This window comes from Heliangelus exortis, chromosome 18 (assembly GCF_036169615.1).
Source record: "Heliangelus exortis chromosome 18, bHelExo1.hap1, whole genome shotgun sequence".
NCBI classification, from domain to species: Eukaryota; Metazoa; Chordata; class Aves; order Apodiformes; family Trochilidae; genus Heliangelus; species Heliangelus exortis.
The window spans coordinates 6,873,535-6,891,834 of record NC_092439.1 but is presented as its reverse complement, the minus strand read 5'-3'; the positions used below and the strand labels follow the sequence as shown (position 1 = coordinate 6,891,834).

General features: G+C 40.8%; 1 protein-coding gene across 4 annotated transcripts in view; it reads right to left on the bottom strand.

Moving 5' to 3' along the window:
* Positions 1-17,983, bottom strand: part of HIPK3 (homeodomain interacting protein kinase 3) — a 62,337-nt gene extending 44,354 nt beyond the window's left edge. For 2 of the 4 annotated variants that reach the window (XM_071762449.1, XM_071762451.1), the window contains exons 1-2: positions 17,845-17,977; positions 3,345-4,425 (exon numbers count right to left, since the gene is read on the bottom strand). In XM_071762449.1, coding sequence (XP_071618550.1) covers positions 3,345-4,423 — 1,079 coding nt within the window. In that variant the 5' untranslated portion in view covers positions 4,424-4,425; positions 17,845-17,977. Of the gene's footprint in view, positions 1-3,344; positions 4,426-16,218; positions 16,320-17,108; positions 17,248-17,844 lie in introns of those variants that run through there. The other 2 variants (XM_071762452.1, XM_071762450.1) reach the window with 2 other exon arrangements.
* Between the last annotated feature and the right edge of the window lie 317 nt (positions 17,984-18,300).

Below are 18,300 nucleotides of genomic sequence, written 5' to 3'. Positions count from 1 at the left end.
TGCCTCCTCCCTCCATCCTCACACTGTCAGGGGGACTTGGGCAGATTTGGGGTGAGCAGAGCAAGAGCCAGGGACCCCCAGAGCAGGAGTGCAGCAGCACTGCAGGGTTGAGAAGGGGCATCCTGACCCTGTGGGGATGCAGCCCTGCTTCCTCCCTGCCCCCTCATCCTGTTCCATCATTTGAAGGCATTTCATTCCATCCTTTCCTAAGAGTTCTTGATCATAAAATAGTTATTTAGAAACAAAATGCTTCCACTTACTACCTTTTTCTTTTGATTCCTAGGCCTCGTTGAGTGCTTTTTGCATACCAGAATGGGCCAGGTTCCCATGACAAACATTACTGGGACACTTCCCTCTAAATATAGAGATATTTCCTTGGTAAATGCTGTGCACTGTGTGTCATTTGGTGATTCAAAATCCCATGCAATGTCATCTCCAAACAAACAAGGATCCTCACTGGTGAAAATTAAAGGTAAAGCTCATGACAAGATACATAGAGCTTGCACAAAAACAATTTTTAAAGACTGTATACAAGAACAGATGGGATCACCCTAATAAAAAAGGTGCTGCAGGGAACAAGCATTCTTAAAAAACATTTCCAATTGAAACTCTAATTGGATTAATTTAGCTCAAAGCTTTAAATAAAAATCTATTTAAATTAATGTTTTCTTGCTAAATAACCTAGACAAATGCATTGCACCACTAAGCCTAAGGGAAAAGAGGAAAAAAAACAATTTTCAATGTGAAAACTGCTGCTTGGGTTTTTTTTTAAAGGGTTTGTTTCAACATGTCATAGCCAAAAAAGTCAAACCTGCACTATTACTTCCACTCTTTTCTAATAATAGAAAGAACACTCAAGTACACTTATATTTTATGAAGTAGCTTCTTATTTGGTTGTGCTTCTTGTCAATCTCTTGCAAAATAAATTTCACGTCAATACAATATATAGACAGAATATTGAGAACATTCTCATTCTTCTTTAAGGCTTTTCTCTTCATATTTCTATATCATCCATATTGAGACCTTTTGAATCAAATCCCCGTTTTCTGGTTTTATTGCTTCCAAAGCAATAAAAAAGTCTGAGAAACTGCATGCCAAGCCACAGTTTTAATCATACAACTGGTAGAAAGCTGTGCATCCATGATGAAATCAAGCATGGTGAAAAACTTTTCAGAAGTAAACTTTTTCCTGAAAATAATTTTGAAGTATAGTATCTTTAAGATATTAAGTCAGTTTTAAATTTATCATAACCAATACTTAAATATAACACCAAGTAAACACTTCTTAACCTTCCTTTTATTAAGTCTTTTTTACTTTCAAAAAAAAAGCTGACAAATGCTACAAAACTATACAAGATAAAATAGTATATTCTTTTACTGAACAGCCTGAATATTTATAGAGCACCTAAGTGCAAGTTGGCAACTAGGGTTGCATTTCAGATGCACGTTTTATGAGTCTGAGTACCATTCAACATCATTGAGTCAAGACAAGCATATTCAGCCATGAATTTTATTCCTGAGGGTGGAGGGGGAAGAATCTTCTTGAATGTACACCCACAGTGACCCTCACTTACTTCAGTGCATGTAATGCAGTGCAAGTGCTTGGAATTCATACAAGGTGCCAAGGAGCTGCACATTAACCTTGGCAGCATAGAGACCTGCCCACTCCATAAAGTACCTATGTACTCCATAAAGGAACCTATGTAAAATAAAACTGCAGGAAAAATGTGGATTCAGGCAACTGAATAAGCACAAAACCACTATGTCTACTGAACCATCTGAATCAGGAAAAACAATTTGAAACTAGTTTATAACATAGTACTACAATAGGACCACCTAGCCTGGCTGCCTACAGCTTCTCCCTTTGTCAGTTCTTTGGAAGGGAGGAGAGAGAAATGGCAGTAGCTCACAATAAACCCTAATTGTTTCAGTAAATAAAAAGCAAGAATATGCAAGGAAGTATTCTCAGACCATGCATCTTGAATATCTGGTGAACTATGAAGTTGGACAGAACAGCTGATAGGAAGACACTTCTGTTGTCTTGAATGTCACAGAATTCATGCCACTTTTTCAAGACTTGCCTGTTTTCATCCTGAGGGGGCCAAAAATACTATATCTTGAGTGGTGTAAAGCTATTACACCAAAACACACTCTCAAGTTACTCATTTCCTCCCATGTACATTTTTGTATAAAGTGGGTATGCATCAATCCATGTGGTTTCCCAATTTAGCTTTTTGTTGACGAACTTTGTGTGTTTTTTAAACCCTCAGCTGCAGCTCATAATTAAGCAATAGACAAATTCAGTTGATGAATTAGAATATTTTATAGGAGAAGTGGATGAAGTGTTCTTGTTTACAAGCTACAGGCAAAAAATAGTTAGAATCTTCTGGCACGAACTCCAATCACTAATTTCATCAAGCCTGGAATTGCACTGCACAAGTTTTCACTTCCAGCATGGGTAGCTGTAAAACATTTTAAATGTTCTTCAAATACTCACTGTCCTAGTTCACCAGCTTTTTACTGAGTTGGCAAGGAGGTAACACACAGGACACGCTACTGCCAACCGTGCAAAGCAGAACTAGAAAAGTTCTTCAATCAAGATGAGTTCAGGTTATAGAGAAAATAAAACTCTCAGATGCTAAATATTAATTGCTTTTAAATTTTATACACATTGGATAACTATGAAGAAAGGATTAAGAAGCACACAAAAAAATGTACATTCATTGAAGGCCAATGTAGAATGCAACCATGTACCAAATCACTTTAAATAACTGCCTGGTATCACCTTAACATTGAAGTCTCCTATCACTCACTAACCCCAGAAGTTCACTGAAGTCCATGCCTGCTCAAGACACTCAATCAGAATGGAGTTTATAAGAATGAGGCAAAATATTTACAGGTACTGGATTAAAACAGAGGCAATCACATAATTTTTGGCAACAGGATATAAAGTATAGCACTTCTAGTATACTGTCCAGCTGCTTACAGGAAAAAAAAAAAACATTGTTAGGAAGGCAAGAAAGGCATCCTAATCAAACAAGTAAAAGCTAATTTTTTTGTATTTTTCTTTTAAAATCTCAGAGGTCTCAAAATAACAGTGATGATTCCAGAGTGCAACACAAAATACACTCCTAGGGAAAAAAAAAAAAAAAAAAGATAATATCATTCAAATCAAGTGTTCATATTTAAAATGGTAACCAACTACTTATTCTTAGTGTGGGCTACATTCTTAGACGGTCCTTACATTTTACAAATTATTCTTATTAGTTATCAGAAAGAGCAATTACTTAAGCCATCAACTTTAATAAATTCTAAAAGCTTATTCCATTAAAATTAGACACCTACCTGTAATACCGAGACTGTAAATAGGTTGAACAAATAGTCTTTGATACATGGCTGGCAGACCCAAAGTCTATTACTTTAACCCGATAAGGCTGCCGAACAGGATCCACCAACATAATGTTCTCTGGTTTGAGGTCAGCATGGATTAAACCCAGACTTTTTAGTTTTTTCAGTGCAGTGGCCACCTGTTGCAGAATAGGCCGTATTACTTTCAGTTGCAGAGGGCTGAATTTGTTTTGTTTCAGGAAGTCGTATAAATTCTGTTCCAACATCTCAAAAACCAGACAGGTGTGGTTACGATGCTGAAAGCATTCATAGGCTCTCACAAAGTTAAATTCATCAGCATCCTCAGTACTCAGCCTCGCTAAAATGCTCACTTCTATTTGTCCTTGGCGTGCATACGAAGGATGATTCTTCAGGATTTTGATTGCCACGATTTCATTTGTCCCCCTTTTCCAGCATTTCACTACTTGTCCAAAGGTCCCTCGCCCAAGGAAATCAAGAACCTCGTAAGTGTTTTTCACAGAACACAACACCTCGTGCTGTACTAACTGGTAATCTCCATCTCCACTTGTACCACTCGGTTTTGAAGCCGCAGCCGTTGTCACAACTGTCACGGGGTTTCCTACGTTGGTTTGCAACATTGCAGGCAGGATGGAGAGTTCATCAACAATCTGCATGGTGCTGTTTTGATTATCTAGCTCCTCACTCTTACGCTTCAATCCACATCTCTGGGGTCCTTCCAGGATATCCGACTGGCTCTGAGGTGCCTCCAACTGAGCCCGCTGTGCCCACGCTGCCAATGCTTTTGTAGCACCTGCAATACTTTTTAAAGCAACAGCATTTGACTGCAACAAAAAGTTCTGTCCTCGAGGTCTGTCAAATGGACTTTTAGTCTGAAAGAAAGTACTAACCCTGTGGGGAGAAATTCCAAAGTTTTTACTGTTCACATAGATTTGCGGGTAGGTTCTTTCGTGGTACACACAACTGCTTGGTTCTAGTTTGAGTTTCTTCACACTACAAAAGGCACTTGACTGGGTTTGATAAACATATGGTGGATAGACCAAGACTTGTGAGGCCATACCTATGGAGGGAGAGAAAAAAAAAAGTGAGTAAGAATCCTGCATTCACATTTCCAAGCTTTGCTTGGAATGTCATCAATGTTTTCCCAATCAGCCAGCCTAAAACTATTTCACATTTAGTTTCTTACGGGCAATAGCAAGGCCCTCATGCCTTACCAGTGTGCACACAGGGACTGCAGCAGCAGCAGGTTACAGCAGTGATGGGGCACAACTGCAATAGTCTGTGGCAGACCACTACTTGTAATTTTTCAAGTGGGGGAACTACCTTTGTGCTATTAAAAACTCAGCTTTCATTTAAAAAAAAAAAACAGTATTTCCACATACCTACCATGTAGTGTTCAGTGTGAGTTAAACAAACATTCAAATGGCTCTCAGTGATGACATAAAATAACTTAAAAGCTGTGACTTGTGAGCCAAGGCTGTTACACAAAGTATCCAACCTACACATTGTAAGTACCATTGGGCTTCTAAGAACAAACAACACAACTGTCAAAGCTCAAAAAATTTCACCCAGATAAAAGTGAAAGTGATACAGCCATGAAATGGGGTCCAAAATACCATAGGGCATGTGTATGTTCACATAAACAATTGAAAATTTCCAGGTCAATTAAGCTGTACAGTAATCTAATCCATCCACAAAAGGCAGGTGCTTTCTGTAAGTTATAAACTGTCCTATTGCAGAAGTTTGCATATTATTGACACAACTGTAAGGGGCAGAGTCACCAATTATTTTTCCCCTCTTCAATTCAGATATGTCAATTTCATGAGTTGGGCCACAGAAAAAAATAGTAGGTAGAAAACCTACACTCATAAGGTAATTTGTTTAATTAACTAAATATAATACTCTAAAGAACTATAAAATATGTTCCTGATCACAACCATTTCTGAAAACAAGGCTGATAATTGTATGTGGAGAACTTACTTAGACAGGCTTCTCACAGAAAACTTATTTCCAAGTGAACGTGAAAGTAAAAAAAAAAAAAAAAAAGCATATTTTTCTAGATACGTTTTCTACAATCTGTACATATTTTTCACATATGTTTTAAGTATTTCTTTCTGCCAATTACTTCCTTGCTAAGAGAGAAGTGAAAGGTAGAACAGGAAAGTATGAATAATTCAAATTTTGGATTCCCAGTAAGGCTGAGATCAAAATGTCAGCCTAAATTACTCCAACTTCCCAAAGACCATCACATTTCTTAAAGGCTAAGCCTGCATAGCCTCTCAGAAAGAACACTTACACCTGGGAAATGGGTACCAAAGAGCAGTTTTGCACAAGAGGAGGCAATCTGGCAGGTCAGGGCAACCTGGAGCACAGCAGCCTCATTCTGCATTGCCCATGTGATGCCACAGGGCTGGTCCTGCTGCCTCCACCAGTTCATGATCACCCAGGGTCATGTTCCACACTTTATCTCCTCTTCCTAGACATGAAACAGAGCATATCAATACAGCACTGGAGGGAAGAGGAGAATGGCAGCAGTACCTGGCTCACACATGGAGTGAGGAATCTCAATTCCACCTAAAAAAGCACTGACTCCAACTCTCAGATGCTGTCCCCTCCAGCTTCCAGCCCTGCACCGATCCTGCTGTGTCCCCTTCTACACCTGACAAACATCAGCTTTAAACTTTTATGTCACATAACACTAAACACTAAGAAAAAGGCACTGGATGGCCCCCAGTGTAAATGACTACAAGGTTTCAGGGAACTTATGGCTTATACCAGTCTGATCATGTCTAGAGGATGAATTCAATACCGATAATATTTTAATTAAATAACTTTTTCACACCAAGCAGATGGAAATTCTGGCAATAGGTATTTAAATTGTAGATGAGCCAGACATTGCAATGACTCTGATCAAATGAAAACTAACCAGAGGCACGGCATGATTATTTTAAAGCTATGAATTGATTTATGGAAATGAGCATTTCAACATCTTAAGAGCAATTAAAATAATCACACTATCACCACAGTTTAGCACCCTATAATGGCTTTTGCCCCAGCAGCAGCAGAAAACTTCAAAGCCCTTTCCTTTCCAAAGCTGTTTGCCCAGACCCAGATGATATAGAAAGCTGAAGACCACCGGCAGTCAGGCTCTCCTGTTACCAGACATCATGAGACTGCCACTGACAGTGAGTTTGCATTTGTTTGGGTTTTTTTACTACTTTGGAGGATTCAACATAATTGTGTTGATAGCTACAATGTAAAGAGTAAAGAGTTAGTGTTGCAGGGTTGGTCTTATGGCACAAGAAAATAACATAAGCATATTTTCACCCACCAGAGTGAATCTTTCCCCCTTGACACAGTTCATTTCACTGAGCTTAAACATCTTACTGCACTCTTCTTATCAAGACTTCTGCTTCCTCATACAAACACAGGCTTGTCAGACTGTATCTAAATTAACAAGTCCAGCAGTACAGTAAGAAAGAAAACTAGAGCAAAGCAGCTGGTGCTAAAAGAAAAAAAAAAAACCCTCATTTTCTGTTCATTTCAGGGAGGGTACTTAAGCCTGAACATTAATGAGCTGCTGGTGCTCATCTTCCTGTTAAATTTGATTTAAAATAAAACCTGAACATATGCACTACAAGACTACTACAGGATGCAAAAAAAAAAAAATAATTAAGGTAAAGCCAACAGAAGATGGACTGAAGAGTACAGTCCCCAGGTGAAGTACCAGGGGCAGCCTCTGACTGCAGACTCAGATTTCAGCTTTATTCTCAGAAGTCTGCCCATTCCCTCTACATCCATTTTTAAAGCCCTATTCTCCAGCTTGTTTTGCTCTGATAATGAGGTTGCTGCATCCCATGCTGCATCCCACCTCTCATGTCAGGTGCTGCTGTGAATACTGCTGGGGATGTGGAAAAGAAAAGCTATCTCAAGACACTGACCTGACCTACTATTTTTACCTCTAGACAAGGTCCCTTCAAAGGAAATGAGTCTTCTTGGCTCCAAGTTTTAAGCAGAAAAAACTTGGAAGTCTGCACTTGACTTACTAAACATTAAATTATACAATATGTGTGAACATTGATCAGAAACAATGTGAATTTTGTGCTTCTGAAGAAAGCATGAACAAGTAAACATATTTAAATAAGTAATTTTTTTCTGGTAATATCTTGCTAATGTTCACCTAACTGTAACAATCCTCAGATCCTTTAAATTATTTCTCCAGCCTTCTCAAGCAGTCCAGGAGAAATTCATAAACATGACTAATTTGGCAGACTGCAATAACCTCGAGAAGCACAGGCTGTTCCAGGCCTGACCACCATTAATAATTAACTATAATTGACATTTCCTCATGACAAAGTAAGGGGAGTGTGTAGCAGAGTAACTAGTTAGTAAGACCACTATAGTGGAGTTGAAGAAGAATTGCCACATTACACCTTTAATTCTTCTGCAAAATAAACAGCCCTTCTTGAATACCCCAAAAAGTGGAATTACTACAGTGCTGCTGCTGAAATAAAATCCCCAGCAGGTCAAAGCCTAGCCAGAGGCAGCCACCCAGTACTGAAGTTATAATTTAACTCAAGAAAACTTGCTTTCCAACAGCTTTCAAGCCTCCATTGGTGAGAATCTGTTCCAACATACTCACACCCATCTCACAGCCCAGCTGGTCACCAAGGGAGGGTTTCTAAAGCTCAGTAACTTCCAGAAAACACACAATTTTAGCAGTAGCACTTACAAAGTGTTTTAATTAAGCATCACTTTGAAAACACTGCCAGGGTACTGTCATTTTTCCCAGGTAAAAACATTGTTACTTTATACTAGGTGCCACCCAGCTTTTCAAGTTATTTAGAGAAGACAAAGCTGAACTAGTTGCCCTTTTCTTTCCGCCCAGAATAAGCCTTATTACTGGTAGTAGCAGCACTTTTACACTACTGTTTATTTTGGATATGTAGCTGAACAAACTGTACTGATACAAGCATTTTCATACCCGTGAACTGTTCACCCTGAGGAATTCCCTTACTCCAGCTGTACAATTCATAACAAAGCACTGCCAACTGAGGTTTCATGCAATTTATAAAAGAAACCATATTCATGGAAAGTGTGAAGAGACACAAGAGCAGGGAATCCCACCCCTCTGGCCACCTACAAACCAGTGCTGCAAACAGATCTCTGACCAGTGGAAGGGACAAAGCAGAGCAAAGGAGAAAGCACCAAGGTGTTTCAAAAAACATAAGAATTGTTTCTTACCATAGCCACAGAAACAATACTTGACATGAACAGCACAGGTGTGTGCACACACACACACACACACACACACACACACACACACTCCACAACAGAGAACAGCAAGATGCAGAGGCAGCTCCAATGTCAGACCACCAAGAAACACCCAGTTCTAGGGATAGCAACCAGAGACCCAGAAGCTTAATGGCAAACGTAATGACTATACTCTATGATTAAAACACTTAAAGATGTTTCAGAGCTCAGGAATTTTGGCCTATCGGACACCAACAAAATTAAGATGAGCCAATGTTAGGCTTTGCCTGATGCAAACTTAGTCCTGCACAGATCAATAGCAAAGGTTGAGGCTGGAAGGCCAGAGACTGGTTCCAAGCTTGGAGAAAGTTTTAGAGAGAGGCAGACAGAAAACTGATCCAGTTTTGCAGCTGTAAAATGCAGTTACTACCTACCCAAGAAAAATGTTACAAGGCTTCATTTGTGCAACATTTGAGATTCTTTTTAAGCAGACACCACTAATGTTGCAGTGATACAGGAAATTGAAAACATAAGGTTATATAAGTGTGATGTAGCCTAGTCTCAATTACACCTTTGTCTCAATACTTGGAAACAGAGCTGACGCCATACACTGAACACAAACATATTTTACATAAAACAGAGTGAACTCCTATGACTCAGAGCTGTCATTTGTACCAGTAACAGTACTGAATAATGTATTCACTATATTCATATTTTCCACAAATATCAAAAGCTAGATCTTGTGATGCCAATATGACTGCAATCATAGTTAAAAAGACAAATGGAACAGTACTTCAAGTATTTATTTTTCTGCTGGGCAAGAAGTTGTTATGCAACTGAAAAGAAAGGACAAGCAGCACAGTATGGGCTACCAGCCCCTAATGAGAGCACGCTCGCCAAATCAGAATGTGCCACCATCAACACAAACACTGCATTTCAACCAGCCAGCCTAATCTCTTCTTTTTGAAGACTAATTCTTTCCAAACCTGAAAACAGTGGACACACTGAAATAAAAGTCCCTAACAGTGGTGTTTCAGAGTGCCCACACCTTCTGGTCCTGCAGGATGTATTTACACTGCTGCTCCTGCCTGCCACTCTTCAGTGCAGTCAGAGGCATCAAGGTGAGAAGAGAGGCAGGACACAAAGCCTTGCTTTTTCCACTGCTATACCTAAGGCAGAAATAAAATCTGATGGAGAGGTTTAGCTCAAACTGCCTGTTGGTAAACCACATGTTCAAACATTGCTTGTTTTCCTATTAAAAATAAAAACCCTTCCTGAAAAAGTCTGTGTGCCTCTTTTCCCTTTTATTTCCAGCCATTTTATTTTTATTTCAATGCTTATTTTGCATTCTTAGTCAGATGGTCTTTTGTTAGAATTAGAAGTGGACCAACCCAGCTAATAAATTTATTTAGAAGTTTCATTTTAGAATAGCACTAGACAGTATCAAATGCAGCTCCCACAAGAGTATAAATCTTATATGGATATTTTCCTCATTGCTACTTCACCTTCACAAAATGGCTCGTGTGCCAGAATATCTACAATAGAAATGTTACAGTAAATATGAATTCACAGCCTTTTTCCCAAAAATATCTTATCTAGCTGTAAAAAATAAAAACTTCCAATCTGGCAGGTCTCTTGAATGCTACCATCTTCAATTCATACCTTTCAGCTACACCCAGTAGCAACTTCAAGCTATACACAGTAGCAATTTATTGAGGTACATTTACATACCCACCCTTCAGTAGGTGTATGTTTTGAAGTTTACATATGAACACATGTAGAATTTGAAGTCTTTAAAGTCCTAATTATTTTTTTTAGAATTAAAATTCCTTACTTAAAACAGTGCTTTAAATAATATTTTGGTTTTATGTAACATGTGCTTTTCTTTCTCTGCAAGCAACATCATGAAGACAGCACTGGTTGCTTACTGCAAATAGCTGTATAAATTATACATGGCCCATGTAGAACAATAAAGGGAGGCAAAAATAGGTATTTCCCACTTCTTCCAGAATTGTGAAGAAGTGGAGGAAGCAGAATTTCCTGCATGCAAAAATCAGTATTAGAAATGCATAATCTCTCACAGAAGGCTCAGACTTCTGCCTCCTAACAAATTAATAGCTGTAATAGCTTATTATAATATTTTCCAAAGGTACCAGAAATTTTTCTCTCTTTCCTATGCAGAGAAACTTACTGATTTAATGATACAGAAGGATGTGCAATAAAAAGGCAAGACTGAATGCAGCACAGGACCTCACCAGCTAGAGCACAGTGTTGATAAATGTATGTCAGTTTTTCTTCTGTTGTGTTCCCTTCCATATTTAATCATCTTTCTACTTGTAAAACAAACTTTTAGCAATCACTCATTTTAATCTTTAAAACAAAGTCTGGACATCTCTTCAACCAACTTTTAAATCCACACTCACCCTCAAAGAACACTTGTTGCAAAGAGCTCCCAAAATATTTCAAGAGACCCTCCCATGATGTCCTCTTGCAGGGCTCAGAGCTGACACAGTCAAAGGAAGACTATGCCCATAGCATCATTTCAAAACCCATAAAGAAAAGGTACTTAAAAATCTCTTTAGAATATCACAAAAGGCTGTACCTTCCCAAGGGCTTTATAAGCACAGTTCCAAACATCAAAATTCCCATATTAAACAGATCCAAGCAATAAAGTTAAAAAAAAAAAAAAAAGTTCATGTGGTTCTCCTCCACCTATTTACTAGTTTAAATCTTAAAAATTAAGCTAAGGAAAAAACTTCAACTAGAACAGATGTTAGACAAGCAAGATATTCTAATAATTTTTTTAAAAATAGAATAATTGAAAGGAAAGGAGTAGGAAGTAGCAGATGACCTAAGTTTGTAGGAAAACACAGGAAGGAAGAGGTTTACAAGGCAATGATGCACATTAACAGCTTTTCAGTAAAAAAGGCAGAAAGCCATCCTACAAGAAACAAATAAAAAGCCTTCTGGAAATGGTGCAAGTTCCACCAATTGTTGTGTACCAACACATGCAAAACCTCCATGCACAGAAGAAGGGAAAAAAATTGAGTACATTTTACTCCAACTGGAAAGGTAAAGTTTAATAAGCTGGGGTTTTTTTGCAATCACTGACAAAGAACCAAAACAAAGTAGTAAACAACACAGACTGTGGAAACCAGAGTTTTCATATCTACATATGAAAAAGTAAATTACTTTTCTAAATTACCGAAGTGTCAAATAAAATTGTCCATGTAAGTATTTCTCATTAATACCTGATGCTAGTGGCTACTCTTATCTTCCAAAGGGAACTTAAATTGCCAGTATATAAAAAGATTCTTTGCTTCCCTTGTTTTAAACTCTGTGTTGCCAATCAGTACCAAGCTGGTTTTCTCTCTGTGCTTTTGCATTTCTTTGACAGTTCTCATTGAGACCTTGAGCACAGGCAAGCTCCTTTCTGCAGGCAGGCACTCACTCCTTTCAGTCTGTACCAGCAGGATCCAGGAAAGGTTCAGATATCAGTTCACATCCAAAAATCTCATGGAGCCAGCCTGGAAGGATTTGGCCACACTAATAAAAGCAGCAAACATCCCTGCAATGAAGACACTTCAGCCCCACACAAAGCACAGCTGTCCAAGTTATCACAATCCCAGCTCAAGTTTTCTGCTTGGCTGTTCTCCTGCCTGGGAGAAGTTCTCACAGATCTCATTTTATGGTGCTTCAAGCCCAGGTGAGCACAAGGTGAGGAGGCCTACTTCCATCTCACAGTTCATCCTGTAACCAAGAGTCACATAAAACTGAAGGAAAACTGCTTAAGTATAAATGTTTAAGGCCAGAACGGATAAGATTTTGAGCAACCTGGGCTAGAAGGAGGTGTCCCTGCCCATGCACTGGGGTTGAAGCTAGATGATCTTTAAGCTCTCTTCCAACCCAAACCATTCTACAATTCTAAAATAACCCAAAGCAAGTTTTCTCGGGTACTGGATGACACTTGCCCGCAAGGCAAAGCAAAAACTGTAGCTTTGTGATAAAAATCTTGTCTCACCCAGCCAAAGTAATGCCTTGGAAGTTAAGTGTCCCAGCCACATAAAAACAGCTGCAGAATTAACAGTGTTGTAGCTAAGGGAGCAGAGCCTCCAGTACATAGAAAGGTAAGAAAAGCCCAGGCAAGTGGATTACAAAGTGATTTCCAAAAGGCTGGGAAGTGGCTCTGAGCATCTCCCATCTCCAGCTGCTCCCTCCCCTCTATACCAGGACCTCAAAGGGACTCTGCACACCCATTAGGATCTGGGCTTTCTTGTCCCTAAATTGTCCACCACTTATTGGTGGTGCCATACATATTTGGCAAGTGATGTTGATACAAATATGAAGGGATTTGCACTTGGCTATTTACATTAAAAGCATGAATCATATTTAATTTGTAACATGTTTTAAAAAGCACTAATATAGTTTCCTAGAACTGCTAAATTATTTTAGCAAGAATGAAGAGTCACATGAGTTTAAGATTACTGATTTTAAAAATAGCTTGTTGGATGGGAGCGTCATCCACTAACATGGAATAATTCTCTATATATAAAAATCCAATTATTTATTAAATATTGATATAGTTGCTGTAGCTTTGATCATACTAAAACTATTACACTACTTCATATATCTGTTTTGTCTTTGTATATTTCACTGGGTCAAATTTTATGGTTCTGTTTTGAAACTTGATCTTAACATTTTTCTAGGCTTCATGCTGTTATATTCAAAAATTATAGGGCACAATAAAGCTTTTCTATTTCTTTCCTGGAAACACAAGGTGAAAAAAGACTATGTATAAAAAAAATTACACATTTAGTAGCTGCAGCATTATGTAAAGCTATTAACATAGGGAGAGAGATTTTGAAATTAAACTGATTCCAAATTCCTGACTAAGAAAAAAAAAATTAAAGATGAGTACTAAACTACTTGAATTGGCTTGCTTAAAAAAACCAAAACACTCTAGTTATTTGACTATTCTTTGTTTCAAGTAAAACTGCTAAGCTAGAGATTAAGCCCATTTTATCAGAAAGTTTGTCACTCTCAAAATTAAGTGGAATACTAAAACGTATTAAAAAAGGTGACATAATGTGAAAGAATACTACAAAACTGTATAAAGATTATTGCCAAAGAGGATCTAAAAACAAGACTTGCACCAATTCTTGTTATAATCCCCAATGTACAATATATTTAAATAGAAAACCTGAAGAATTAAGAGGAGAGGAGAGGGGGAGAAGAAGGACCTACCCTGCAGGAAATACTACAATATCAAATGAACTCAAGACTAAAACCTACTTTCACAATAACATGTGCTTCCTCTGCTCATCTGTCACTCAAAAGTTTGAGCCTCTGTAGAAGAGAGCTTCCATTTCTCTAAAAATCTTTAAAAGAAACAGAGGTTCTAAATTAAAAAGGTCAATAGAGGAGGGCAGAGGAAGCCAAGAACAGGTAACAGGATTTTCTAGGCTTTATGCTGCATTATAGGTTATTTCAGGTCAAAAAGAGGGAGTTCACTGCCTGTCGAAGGCAGAAAAATGTAAGCCATTGCTATCCCATTTCACAGCACTAGCTACTGAAAGATGCTTTAAATATCCTTAATGTCATCATTTAAGGTGCACTGCACAATCATCAGCCATCTCTAACTCTCTAAGTCATCATTCTTGCTTATTTCTTCATACTTGGTTTCATGCACAATCCAACCAGAGCTCTGAAATAGTTTCAGATACCTACATATCCATCTCGTACTTCACCTGAATAATGAGCTTTTTTCCAAGACCTGGAATGAAAGCAAGACATTATTTTCCATCCATCTCATATTTTCAGTTAGAGATCGGAAGAGAAATAATATTGGAGTGACTTAGGAATAGAGACATTAACTCAATAAAAGCTACCCAACATCAAGCAACTCTTCCCTTATTTTCAAAAGCAAAAAAAAATCTAATAGTCAGACCAGCTGAAAATAAGTATTTGTCCAGCTGCAAGTTCACATAAACCATCCATAGGCGCTTCATAATTTCAGTGAAGAAGGGCTAAGGATGTTTTCTTCATCAAATTAATCCTAAGCCAAGACATCTGAAATTCTCCTTTGACTGCACTGTAACATCATCAGGGAACTGAAAAAAGCCACAAAAATATACAAGCTTTTTTAAGGTATGAAAGGTAGGTCCTGTTTCACAAAATCCAACATTGAAAGCATAACTAAGGAGTGCCAGTATCTCCACAAGGACATCCTCCTGTCACGTTCCTCCCTTGATCGAGTATCACCAGTTGATAATCAGGCCTGCTCCTACTTCTGTCAGCTGAGAAGAGCAGGTTAGCTCAGCTGCAATGCTTCTGCATATGGATTGAAATAATTAGACATTCAGTGAAGGTAGGGCTTGACTGTTAAAAAAAAAAAAAAAAATAAAAAGGAAGAAACACAGATGTTCTCTGCTTTTTTCCACAAAGTTCTGCACAGAAAGCAATAGTGCCGACAGTGACTGTTCTGTCTGCATACAGCACTTGTATGCCACAGACCTCACACTGCAACAGAGAAATTTAGCTCTACTAAAAGTAGTTTTCCTTCTGTATTTCATGTTCTTCTGAAATACATTCTCAGCCTCAAGTGATAGCACTGTGCTCATTATCAACGATTTTCTTCACACACACAAGAAAGCCAACCACAAAATTCCTGTTTTGAAAGACACATTTTTGTCAAGAGGATCTTTGTTACCATAATCAGCACACTGGCAAAATGGAAGATACAAGACACGCAGAATATATACTGTTATAAAGAAAATTATTCTAAAAACATTAAGAATGCGGTGCCTTAAAATAGTACACAAAATAAAATAGTACAGCCCAACATTCCTACACATTTAGGTTGGTATTTTAACGAGAATTAAGTACAGTTAATTTTGTTGCACCCAGAAGCTGCTAAGCTAACACTCTGCCTCTAAAAGCACTACTCAGCCACCCGTCCCCTTCAATGGACACAATCCAACAGATGCCTTTTGAAAAATCACCTCCAAAACATTTATTTTGAAGCAACTGCTGTACACTGAGGCAGAGAGCAAGAAAAGCAGCACACACAAATGCTCATTTTTCAGTTGTGTCAACTTCTGTGAGTTGAAGGCTCACTCTTCCTCCCCACACCCTGCCTGCCTTTGTCTCCAGCATCTCGTTATGCCGGAGTCAGTCTCATTTCCCTGCCTCTGTAGGTAGTTGTTTGGAAGATAGGGAGTAGGAAACATGCAAACTCAAAAAAAAGAAACAAAGAAAAAAAAAAGGTTCCAGGTCAAAGGCAGCTTCCCAAGCAATTTTTTCAGGAAACTTTAGTCTAGCTGACAGAATCTCTCTGATTAAAAAGTGTCCTCAAACGCAGACAGCCACACATCAGCACAACCCTAATTAGAGCAGCTAGACAAACAGATTTATGAAAAAACAATTTACAAGCACAACTGATGCCACACCCTGAACAAGCGGCAGAACTCGCACTACAACACAAGTCCCTGGCAATAAGCACAATAAAAGAAAACTCCAATTCCTGTTTTACATGATTATAAACATCATCTCACCGTGTGCTACCATAAATGGTCCGCAGCAGCATAGATAAAGCAGTCACTACTGATGTATCAGTATCGGGTTTCTCCCGGTAAGTCCGCATTAACACTTTGCTCTATTTATTTGTGATCTCGCCGTGCCACTTCATAAGACAGTCTTGACCTATTTTCCAGATGCGTAATTAATCACTTTGCTGGCTGCCACAGTTATTAAACAGTTACTGTGTGAATTTTAAACGTAGCTTACAGAAACCCTTAGCAAATTAACTCTGTTACAGAATTACTGCTATGTTAGAAAGTACCTCCTCAGACTCCAGCCAAGCTTTTCTACTTCGTGTGCAATCAATCACAGCATAAACTTTCTGCAAATGATGTAATGGGATGTAATGCTGGGGGAGGAGGAGGGAATAATCACGGAAATACGCAGTTACCAACAACTACAGCTTTACTTCATTGTCTCATGGTAATAACACATTTTCCCAGAATTTAAGGATACTAAAGTAACTGAAATAAACACGGCTACAGGCAAGCAAGAACACTCAAAAACATCAGAGCACCACATAATTTCTGGGCAGGCAAGTCTGGGAGTCTCCAAGCAGCTTACCAAGTTAACAAAAAAGGAAACCACTGCAGTTTTTGGCACTGACATTTTAAGTCAGACGCAACAGTTAGAAACAAAAGTATAGCCTCAGAATTTATTTATATATATGTAAACACACAGTACCGATAAATGAGGCTTCCGTGTAAAAAATAAATTTTAAAATAATTTTTTTAAAAATCACTATTTTCTATAGCGTTAAAGGCATGCAAATACATCTAGCAGTTTTATAACTGATAACACGATAAATCAAGAACCAGACCAAACCCAGCACAATCCCTGCTGCAATCCTTACGTTAGAGCCACCAGCAATAACCTCCTCTGTTTTTACAGAGCTAGTTCTTGGGAACTGACCAAATTTTAAAGCGTCAACTTCCTCCTCTGTTGTTTTTATTTATACCGTTCCCTCAGCACCCTTTGCTCCCCTGCCCCAGCGCCAACTTCCCGACAGCGCAGAGGGGGGGGGTCCCGCGGGTCTCTTCTCGAGGGTCGGGTCCTGCCGGGGACAGGAGAAGCCCCCGGGGCGGAGGCACCGGATCGGTGGACCCGAGCCCGGAGGAGCCTCCGCCGCGCCCCGGCGCCACCCGCGGGACCCCCTGCACGGCGCGGGGGAAGCGGCTGCCGTCGGGCGGGCGGACCGACCCCACCATACAAGGGGGAGACAGCGGTATAGCCGGGAGGGAAGAGGGGCACTGCCGGAACCCGCCTGGCCCCGCCGCCGCCCCACCGCCGGTAACGGGCCAGGAGAGCGGCCACGCCTCCCCCCCCGCGGCCAGCGGCCTCGCCCGGCAGCCCGGGCCGCGCCGGGGAAGGGGAAACTTCGGGGACGCGGCGGAGCAGGCGCTGTCGAGGGCAACAGGAAGGAGAAGCGGCGCCGCCCGCTCTCCGCCGCCGGGCTCCTCCAAGGGCAGCTCCGCACCGCGCTTACGCGGCGGGCGGCAGCTGCCGCTGCGAGGCAGGGGAAATAAGGGCAGCCCCGGCCCCTCGCCCCGCAGCCCCCCGCGGGAAGGCGGCGAAAGCCACCGGCGGGCAGGGGCAGCTCCCCTCTTCACCCGCCGGCGACGGCCCCGCTCCTCTCCCGGCCGCTCACCTTCACGGATCGGGCCGCGCTGGCGTCCGAACTGGAGCTGCCGCTGCCGCCGCCCTGGGCATGTTCCGGGAGCGCCCCGAGGAAGCACCGCTTCGTCCGGGCTCAGCCCTTCACCCCCGTCGCTCCTGCCGCCGCCGCCTCGGCCGCTGCCATCTTGTCCTGGCGGCTGGGAGGGAAGAGCCCCACCTCAGCCCGCTCGGCAGCCCGGGCCTCCGCCTCATCTTCCCGGGGAGGGACCCAGCCCGCCCCCGGCCGCCGCCTCCTCCCGCCTCCACCGCTGCCCTGCCCGCGGCGGCCTAGCGACGCCCGCCGCCGCCCATCACCTCAGAGCGGCGGTACAAGGCCTCGGCACGCGCAGTGGAGGGCGCCTGCGGATCGCGCCGCACAGAGCCCCGCACCCGGCCGGCGGGGCTCAGCCTGCGGGGCCCTCCCGCCGGCCCTCAGCTCCGCCGCCCG